Below are 10703 nucleotides of genomic sequence, written 5' to 3' on the forward strand. Positions count from 1 at the left end.
TGGTGCGTCTGTGAGTGTGGATCTGCATGGCTCATCCATCCAGCACTTAGCCCTGAGCCTGCGTGCTTTGTTTCAGGATGAAGACGGCTTTCTTTCTGTTTGACCTGGCAGAAAGGATGCAGGGAGAGGGGAAAGCTCGCCTCTTTGAGCTGTCTTACACTGTGAGTCTGACCTCGACAAACATGCAACAACACCCTCATTTACCATAATGGGGCAGATTTAAGAGCTGCACAAAGCAAAGTACGACATATTCAGGGGCTTTGTTGTTATTTGCCGTAACATCTGCTTTTATGTGTGTATCTCTGTGTGTATAAATGTGTGTGTTCGCTGGGCAGCTGTATAAGGAGATTGTGGAGGCCCACTCAGACTACCCTCCAAACTGGGACAAGAACTTGGCACTGGCCTGTGAGAGGCTCCTCCGCTCCGGTCACCGAGGTTACAGTCAAGACAGCCTGCTGACCTGCAGCACCCAGCACTTTAGTCTCTACTTAGAGAAGGAACCCACAGATCCCCAGGCACCCGCCATACGCTTGGCCATTGGTCATCTGCTCAAAGAGAGAGGCGAGCTCCGTAAGAGCCGGAGGCCAACCCCATGACAAGATCCAGAGAGACCTACATGGAGCCGAGTGTACCGCGAGCCCAGCCGAAGTGCGAGGCACTGGGGACAAAGTCTGAGCCAATGTGCCTCTTCTCATGGTTTAATGGTGGTGCTCCAGAAGGACAGAATGACATTTAGGTAAAGTTTTGGCCAAATTGGACCTCTGAGTTGGGACTTGAGAGGACTGCTGATGCGGAAGTACTGCGAGGTAGCAGGACTCTGCATAAAGGACAGACAGCTTCACTGGATGAATGTTCACAGTTGACCAGGGACAGAGCTTGACTCCAGCGAGCCTTGACTGACCCCAGTCAAACTGTGCGTGCACCCCTTAAAAACACTCATTCGATTGCTTTATCGTTACATCTCATTCTTTTTTTCCTCTCCTCTTCTGCTCTCACAGCTTTTAACGTGCTGATTATTTTGCCTCAGCCACTGCTCCACTTCTCTTTTTCTCACATTAGGATGGCAAGGCCGAGATTGAGGGAAAACCAATTTGGGGGCAGAAATGGGGGATTAGAGCGGCTGTTTAATCTAGGACAGACTTGTGCTGTGCCACACAGTCCTCACTCTGCATAACCAGCACTACCCACCCACCCACCCCTCTATCCTTCCATCAGTCTATCTTAGATGGTCCTTTAAATGTTTAAAACTAATGGATTCGATGAGTGTTTTTTTTTTTTTCCCCTCTCTTCCTTCCTAACGGGAGGGCTGTAATCCCTCATGGATTTAAATGAAATGTGAAATGTCACAATGCCAGGGACCCTTTTAGAGGTGCGTTTCTGTGTGTCCGTGTGTTGATTTGTGTGTTTGCATGTTGACGTGTATTTGTGTGTGTGAACACGTTTAAATCTCCACCCAAGCCTTTTCCCTGCCGGAACTGCACATAAACATAGTCGATAAACAGATCGGCACACTGAAAAGCACTTTGATCATCATACAAGCACAAAGTCATGCAACCTCCAGGGACACATGTAGACACGCAGGACCATCAGCCTCCCAGCTTCCAGGACTTTTACCCCTGTGATGAGTGCTGGAGAGACAACGTAGCATGCAAACACAGCGAGTGGACCAGAGTCACTTGTCTTTGGAGTGTTCTCAGGGTCTGAAACGTCAATGCTTTTGCTGATTTTAATGAACGTCGTGGCCATAAAATTTGTTGGACAAAGTCAAACCGGTCAATTACAATAAGGTTTTGGAGGAGCTTTCTTTTTGAGACGCCACTAGAAAGCGAAGGACAGTAAGTGCATGTGTAGTTTTCTCAGAATATAATCTGCCCTCTCTGTTCGCAGGCCTGATTAGCGGCAGTCAGCTGGCTGGATGATGAGATTCGACCTGCTGTAGCACAGATGGTTTGGTTTCTCAAAAAAAAAAGGGAAAACTGTCACTCTGCTTTCTACAGATTCAGATATTTCAATAAAGATTCTGTTTATTTTATTACATTTCTGAGCCTTTCTTCCTAGGTAGACGAGGCCTTTCAGATCACAAGTATTGATCATATTTTTCAACCATTTTTAACCTCACTTACATATTCATGTCTTTGTGTTTACACCACATCATTTCTCTTCTCTTGTCTCATTCCCTGCTGTTATTTTTACTTTACTTTCTTCCTGTCCTTCCCTTTGTCATCCCTCTCTTGTCTCCCACCCTCTCATCCCCTCTCACCCTGTCTTTCCCTAACCCCTCTGTTCCTCTCCTCTCCCCTGTCTCTGAGAGTCAGTTGCCCACCCTAAATCAGCAAGCTGCCGAGGATTGTGGGAACCCATGGAATCGCCGTGACCAGGGATGCAGGCAGGGAGCCACGGCAACGCTGGAATGTGGGGCGTCTGAGGAGATAAGAGCTGTGAGCCCAGCCAGGGAGAGGGGAGGGATGCAGCGAGAGAGGAGCGAGGGGGGGAGGAGGAGGACGACGACGAGGCAGAGTGAGGAGGGTGAGACGGAAACAGGGAGAGCAGCAAGTCTGTGAATGGGGAGACAGAAACACAACACCATAAACAGCCCAGAGAGCAAGACAGAGTGAGACAGAGAAAGAGGGGCGGAGGACTTAGGGGGGCACACACTGGAGATGGGAAGCCAGCCTTATTCCTCTTTGCATTTCATTTACATCCCTGGCCGTATCGACCAATCGGATTGGGAGCAAAGCCCAGGGCTTAGGAGGGGAATAAAAAGACAAAATGCCTTTGCTGCTCTCATCCCTCCCTGATAATACCCCTTCTGTTTTTCTTTTCTCTTTTTCTCCCGTCTATAAGTAGATACTGTCCGAAATGCCAGCGGAAAAGCGACACCTCCGCTTGCTGTGTATCTCAGATAGACCGAGCGGGAGCAGGGGCTGAAAAGACAGCTTTAGCAACTGGGCCTATCTCCTCTCCTCTCCTCTCCCTGGCTGGATGGAAGCTTGGAGTGGAGGGAGGCGGAGGGCCGGGGTGTGTTGGTTAGTGTTTGGGAAGAGAATAGAGGGTGTGAGAGGCATGATATACTGAGCTGGCCGCAGATTTTGCAGAATCTTGCACTCTGAAAAACTTTGCCGGCAGATCCCTTTCCTAAGCATGAGAAACCTGTTTCAAGGATGTTTACGAGGTGCCACCCATCTTTGTGGAGGGTGCCAATGCCTTCTGCCAAAGTCCACACATATTTTTAGCTTTGGATTGTTGTTATTCTTGTGCAGTAAGTTGCAGGTTTATCCAGAATGGCAACTCTTTTCACTTGGTTGACCGCAGCGACTTAGATATCAGATTGTCAACACGGTGAAACCTTAACTTTAAAAATCTCTTTAACATACTATGCTATTGTTATTTTGGCTAAACTAAATATTTACCCATTAATTCAGTGATGTGTATTGGGGAGAATTAGGCCCATTAACGCCAGTCTGTGTTGGCATGATGTCATGATTGACTTGTCTCAGGTTTTTGTTTGCCATCACTCTTGATGTGTGTGTTTCTCAGTGTGTGGTGGCCACTGTTTGTATGCCAGGTACAGTATGTTTGCAGGTTTACTGAGTTTATTTGTACAGGTGTTTGTGGTGTGCTCCATTGTGTTTCCTGTTTGGGTTGCTATGCGTCTATTGTGCCAAAATGGACAGAGTGTTTTCGCTGTTTGTAAGTGTCTTTCCTGTATTTAAAGGACTATGTTATTGTCTTGGTGCTCACGTCTTTGTGTAGGCGCACCCAGACTATTGTCCTACTGCCACTGGACCCGGTGCTGGCATGGCTGCTGATATAGAGCTTATTGAAAGTGATTGTTGTTTCACAGATGAGAGTTCATCTCAATAGGGGTCTGCGGCAAACCATTCAGACACAGAGTGGATCCTCTACCTGCCTCCACCAGACGCATATAAGAGATAAGGTCACCTTAGGACCCTGTGTGGACCCCCTCCACCTTCACAGCATCCTCATCCTCCTCAGCCCGCACAACCTCAGCCATCTAGTAAAACAAACCAAACAATAGACGCAGATATGTGAGGGATTAGAGGTCAGAGGGCTGGGGAATGCGACATCTCCATTTCCAGGATCAATCTTCAACCGCTTGGTAATCTCTGGCCCCAGGCCCCACATACCTCCAGTGGTCTCTCTGGCTGAGAGCTGGCATTGCCAGGCTGTGTGAGCTGGTACCCCTGCTGGGTGTGGAGTGCTGATAGGATAGTGGGGGGTGGGGTTAAAACCTGATAGTGTGGATGGATGGAGGAGCAGAGGGATGAGTAACAAGGGGTCCTCACTTTGTATCCAGACCTCACCTAAATCCTCACAGATAGATGCATAAATGCACGTGTGTGTGTGTTTGCCCATGTATGACACAGACACAGTGTTATCGTGTCCTGTGTACTTTGTGGGCACACGTTCGTAAAGTTTGTTTTAATCTGTAAATTTGTAAATGCGAAATAACTTTGAGTTCTTCAGAGCAAACTGAATATTATCCCCAAGTTCCCGTTGTTATCTTGTGTACACACATTTGTTTATTTGATACAGCCCCTCTCCACTACAGCACTTCTGTATATCAAAGACAGCAGTGCAGAGCGCAATTGAAAATGGCTACCGTGGAGAAAGGTCTCTCTCTGCCTTTGACTGCGAAGAGGCAGAAAAAGCCCCATTCTCCGCTCCCTTCTTAGATCTATTTAAATAATTGAGGAGTAAACTGACAAATTAGGCACCTTTATGGACGCCCCTGGGCTCTCTCTGGGGTCCTTCAGTTTCCCCAATACAAGAGAGTGCCACCAGCCACAGGATAATATCTCTCTGTGCTTTGAGAGGGGGAGGGAGGAGGGAAGGAGGGTAGTGGGCCAGGAGGGGTTTCGCCAATCAAGCGGGCCACACTTCCTCCCCCAGGTTCTAATTTTGTGCCACATTAAAGAGCTCGGCCTCCATTTAGGACACAGAGAGGCATTTTCATAATTTGCCGGGTCTCTCGACTAGCTCGGGGTGCCTTTTTTCCTCTCTCTCTTCCCTCTCTCTCTCACTCCGTGTCTGAATGGAAGGCCTGGGGAGGAAGAGGGGTAATTCATTCGCCTCCTTTCAACCAACCGGCTTCAGTTCTGCATAATGTTGCTGCTAGGTGTGTATTGCATCTAATATTTATCTCTTTAATAATTCTCTATTAGACCTGAATATTATTTGCCTTATAAAAGCCAACACTGCTTATTGTCAGCTACACAAAAATGGTGTCATTCACGTTTTGTTGGTACATTAAGGCTAAATCATACGCCTGCATTTAGCATTTCAAGAAGTTAAAGACTATAGTGTGTCTAATCTGTGACCATGCAGCCATACAGCTGTGATGCTCACATTGATAAAAAATGTGTGATGTCGTATATGTACAGTACATAATCTAGGTTAAGGTTGTTTCATTTCCTCCTGCTGACACCATCCATTCATGTACTACAGTATGCGTAAGCATTGATTCATATGTGATTGGTCACATAATTCACAGTCTCAGGGGGCATTTCATCGCTGACAGACAAGCTAATCTAAAATCCCCCAATTTACAAATGAAAATCCCACCATCCAATTGAGCTAATAGAGGGACTTGAATGGGATAATAAGATGTGGTGTAATACTGTGTAAAAAGCCTGTAATGTTGTGTTGGTGTAAGAGCCTGTGTGACTGGATGTTTGACTGTTTGCAGTGATTACAGGGGCCTGCGGGCCTGGCGGCGGCTCCGTGGCTGGGACAGGGAGCTTCTCCCTGGGTAAGGAGATACGCCTGTCTGCCCCTTCTGCTGGAGCTACAGGGACCAGTATGTCAGGAGGGAGAGTACTCCCTGTGAGTGCTCTCTCTCTCTCTCCCTCTCTCTTTTTCACTCTCTGCCTCTTTCCGTCTGTCTCTCTCCCTCTCGTTCCCGGGCTCGCTGTGTCTGTACTATTGCAGTGCTTGCAGATGTGCACAAACAAGGGAGGATTAAAGCAAAACGAATCTAAACAGACAAATGGAATTAGAGTGATGGGTGTCGGTGGGCTGGTTCACAGTGATAAACATAATGATGCTCTGTATGTGTGCGTGTGTGTGTGTGTGAGTGTGTTCCTGTGTCTAGGGGATTATCAGTGGTTAGGTGTGTGGTGTGTATGGCTGGGTGACTGCTTCTGGGTGTCTTTGTGTGTTTGCCTATCTGTCTATGTTTTTGTAATTATGTGTGTGTATATTTACTCGGGTCTCTACTTGTGTGTGTGTGATAAATGTGTTATTCTACAATGCCTCACAAAAACAAGTCTCTGCGCCCTCTGCATGTGTGGGGATATGTTTCTCTGTGTTTTTCTGTTGGTCGAGGTCATATTTTCTTCTTGTCTTTCACAGTGTCGGTTTGTATTTGCGCACCGGAGCTGCTAGCTGAGTCTGTGTGTCTCTGCTGGACTTCACAACTCTTCACCCAATATTGATATATGCCTAGAAAGATTAGAGAAGGTTTGTGGAAAATGAAGGTCTCATAAACTAATCTTGCATAGCGCCCTTCAGTTTATGTGCTGATGTTGTGTGCAGGCTTGTTTTCTTGCAACATGGGTCTGTGTGTTTGTGTGCTGAGGAGGTCAGGAGTGTGGAGCAGCCAGCAGGGGGGCAGTGATCAACAGACTGGGGCACCCCTGCCGAGGGGCTCTGGGATTAGGGCTAAACCCTGCCCTGCCAGATGGGCACAGCACATCCCCAGCATTGCACACCAGCACCTTCCTCTGTGGAAACCAGGCGACTGGAACCACGTTGATACTCACTGGTACGCCTCTCAGCTACAATACATATGTGGTCTACCCAGTGTTTTGCATTTGAAAGAAATCCTCAGTTGTTTAATTTAAAGAATATTCCTTTTCCTAATTAATTAAAGTTTAAAATTGCCGTTATATCTTATTATAGACATGGATTGGTTAACTAAACAAGACATGTTTGTTTAGTGAATGTATCATCAATCGTCTCTTCTCAGGACCACACAGAATGGCAGCAGGAGAGAGACGACTGAGATGAGGTACTCTTCAAAGTGTCAGCTAGTGGACAGTATGGCCAGTCAGCAGGTTCAAGGGTATCGGAAATGAAACTTACAGGTTGTTTTGATGTGCTGTATTTCAGAGCCACAGGCAACACTGAAATGATAAAGTGTGTGTGTGTGTGTGTGTGTGTGTATGTGCAGGTGTACATGTGTGAGGGTAGATTGGTGGCTCAGGAATCAGCAGTGTGTTGATTGCTTCCTGCTCGACTTTTATCGCACACAACTGGCTCTAAATAGTTTCCAATTCACTTCATGAATTGCAGGTTTTCTGTATTTATTTCTTAGTATATTTATGCTTACATTTATGATCTGGAAGACATTCATGTTCAGCCACACTTCATTTGATATTAGAGGCATAAACTGGGAGTTTATGGTTGTAAGAAGGTGTGATAGTCATTATGGTAACCTGTTGCCATATACAGTTTCAGGTCAGTTTCACTACAGGTTATTACTGCTGTAATCTCTGTACATATGCAGAATCTGTATCAGAAGCTTTGGTTTCCGTTGGTAGTCCTGCAGTATCTACAGGTCCTTAAAAATTCTTAAAATGTCTTAAATTCAATTTTATAAATATTCAGCCTTAAAATAGTCTTAAATTCAATTTTATAAATATTCAGCCTTAAAATAGTCTTAAATTCAATTTTGTAAGGCCTTAACTGTCACAAGCATTTAATCTAAATTTCATTTGTCCATCTTTTAGGTTCTTTATGTCAAAATGAGTCAAACTCTTCTGCATGAAAGTCCACATTTCTGCTGTTACAAATCTTTAAACCTACCACTGAATTTTTACAGTGTACTTGCACTTACCTATTGGCAAAATTTATATTAACCTAACTCACTCTAATAACCATATTCCTATTTAAAATCTGCCTCTGCATGGAACCACATATACTCTTCCCTGCGATGAATAAAAAAATCAATAAATCCAAAAATCATTCTTAAATTTGGTTAAAAATGAACGTAAAAAGGTCTTTAAAAGCATAAAATTTAAGTGTGATATCTGTAGACACCCTGAGTCTGTTTGTAGTCCAAGTAGTATTGACCAGTTACATATTAGTGAGGTTTGATCTCGTGCAGGTAAACAGTGAGTGAAGAGCAAAAGAGGTGGAAAGCGTTGGCTGAAATGCAAACTTGGAACCCATCAGCCATAAGCTAATGATGATTTAGCTTTTTATTGGCTATTTTTTTATTATTTTTTTGCATTGTTATGCAGATATGTGTTTATAGAGTGTCATTACTGTGTATATAGCATCTAAACTTGCTAGTTGGACTGTAAACGATGAGTGGTCCATGGAAGAGGAAGTCCGAGGCTAAATCCCATAGATGTTGTGCTGCTTGTCATACCTAAAATAAGTGGTTTGAACTAGCCAATCAACATTTCCATCCTTAGAGTTCCCTACTCGTGCTGGCAGGCCTGTTTGACAAAAGCATGTGCATGTTAAATTTAGTAGTACGCCGCATTGTCAACCTGCCATACGTTTTATGATACTACCCCACCTGGATCTCTTATCCACGGGTTCCCCAGCATGACTTAGGAAACCGTCTCTGTATTAGTAGAAAGCAGATTACATGAGTAAAGTGTACAAACAAATAAAAGATTACAGGCTGTGAACATGTTTCAGTCTAATGCCCTTTCAACAAGCAGTGCTCAGCACAATGCTTTTCTCTCCCCGAGCTAAATTTGGATTTCCCCTCTGATGTGAAGGCCTGCTGGCCAGCTATGTCTTCCACCAAGAGCACAACCTCTGTAATGACAGTGTTCCACACGGCTGGCCTGTCTCCTCCGCTGGTATTAGTTAGGCTTTGGAGTTCAAGTGACTACGGGGTTTAAACATGGATTTTAAAAAAAAAGGGGGGGAAGAAAGACTCGCTGTTGTTCTTGAAAAGCTGTGTTTATCCAGGATTAGAGACACCAACATGTTAATAATTGTTTCTCACAGAACTGCAAAGAAGCACTTTCCTGTAATCCCCTAATCAGGCATTACACCTCTGAGCAAAGCCACAACGCAGGCGCGTGGTGTCTGTGACGCAGCACGCCCACACTGTGTGATACACCCGCGTCTTCCCCAACACCACACCCACTATGTGCAAAATCACCTGCTCTATTCATTGCCTTTTAAATCTACTTCCCTGTACCCATACATCCACTCTCTACCATAGATCTGTTGAGACAGAATTATTTTTGTGTGTAGCGCTGCTTTTTCACGATGCATCTGCTATGTATATAAGAACTTAGATTCATGGCAAACATATGTTGTCATTCTAGTATATTTTGATATCACATAACAACATGTTGATGTGCACAAAGGACAAAGTTTGTCTGCTCACTCTGATGATGATATCATGACCTATTGATGGTCTCCTTCAGAATAAAAGCCCTATAAAAAAGCGAGATGTTACTCTCACGCCAGTTTGAAAGTAATTTCTGCACCCTGCACTTATGAGGAAGTGGAATGTATCGCCTCCTCTGATGCTGCCAAGGTCACATAGTTTGCTAGTGGTTGGTCAGCATGTCAGTACAGTGGCACAGGGTCAGACTCAAGGCCACTGTACATGCTGAGATGATGACAGGTCTGAGGGAAGTCCTGGGAATGTGAGGACTCAGCCACACAGGCAGTCAACACAGGAGCTGCTGGTGGTTGACTTTAATAAGTCTATATATATTTAAGAAGATGCTGAAATCAGCAGAAGCATTGTTTTAGTTTACATGTGTTCCAGAAATATTTTCACACCATCTATAAGGAAAACATAGGACAAAGATGACATTTGTTCGGAGATGTTAGTGTGTCCTTCCTGCTTCCCACAGATGCTTGTTTGTCCACATATTTGCTCGTTTAAACAATCCCCACCACATGCAGCGTTTCACTCCTTTTATTTTCACATTCAGCCTCTACTTTTTTCGTTTTTGAATTTTTCGTGCCCATTGTTAGTGTTGAATGTTTGTTTGCTGTTCCCCCGGTCTCTGCCCCCTGTCTCCTTGCAGGGCCTGGTTGGAGAGTGCGATGAGGGGATCGGCAGGGATTAACCTGGGGAATTTAATTAGTGGAGCTGTCGTCCCTGCCCTTAACATTTCAATCTCCCTGGGCTGGCTGGCGGTGCTGGAGCTGGACCTGTGATGGCCAGCAGCTGGGGAGGGAGGGAGGGAGGGAGGGAGGTAAGGAAGCAGGGGTGATGTAGGGTGCAGAGGCAAGACACGCGTTTGACAAACAGATTAGTCTAGCACCCTGGTGGAGTGTTCCTGGTGGGGGGAGGTGATGGAGAAGGGGGAAGGATGGAGCGTAAAGACTGTTTTTTGGCCTAAACACACCTAGTAGGAACATTATTACAACTACACATCTTAACTTTTGAAAATCATAATAACCAGCTGTAGCCATGAAAGGGAGCACATCTTAATTTTCATCACTTAAAGTGGAAGCAGAAAACTTTTTTTCACTTTTTACCCCCAACCATTTCCAAGTGGCATTATTGTTGGGGCGACTGTCACAAAGATGACCAGAACACTTTGCATTTTCCTAAGAACACTACCCCAGTTTCCAAAGTTACTCCAGTTGTTCCACTGTCCGCCATTTTCACGAATGGGGAATGTAACTGCAAAGAACTTACATTAGCCATTTTCTCATATCAGTACCGAACAGTGTACGGAGAATCA

General features: G+C 45.1%; 1 protein-coding gene across 2 annotated transcripts in view; it reads left to right on the forward strand.

The window, feature by feature from the left end:
• The window catches only part of tmem260 (transmembrane protein 260), a 34922-nt gene extending 28529 nt beyond the window's left edge, over positions 1-6393 (forward strand). The window contains exons 15-17 of one of the 2 annotated variants that reach the window (XR_007450940.1): positions 77-161; positions 336-2438; positions 6376-6393. Coding sequence is in view for 1 of the 2 variants with exons in the window: in XM_049596567.1 (XP_049452524.1) it covers positions 77-161; positions 336-596 (346 nt within the window). In the remaining variant the exon portion in view is untranslated. Of the gene's footprint in view, positions 1-76; positions 162-335; positions 2475-6375 lie in introns of those variants that run through there. The other variant, XM_049596567.1, reaches the window with a different exon arrangement.
• The last annotated feature ends 4310 nt before the right edge of the window (positions 6394-10703 follow it).

The sequence above is a fragment of the Epinephelus fuscoguttatus genome, linkage group LG14 (genome assembly GCF_011397635.1).
Source record: "Epinephelus fuscoguttatus linkage group LG14, E.fuscoguttatus.final_Chr_v1".
Lineage (NCBI taxonomy): Eukaryota > Metazoa > Chordata > Actinopteri > Perciformes > Serranidae > Epinephelus > Epinephelus fuscoguttatus.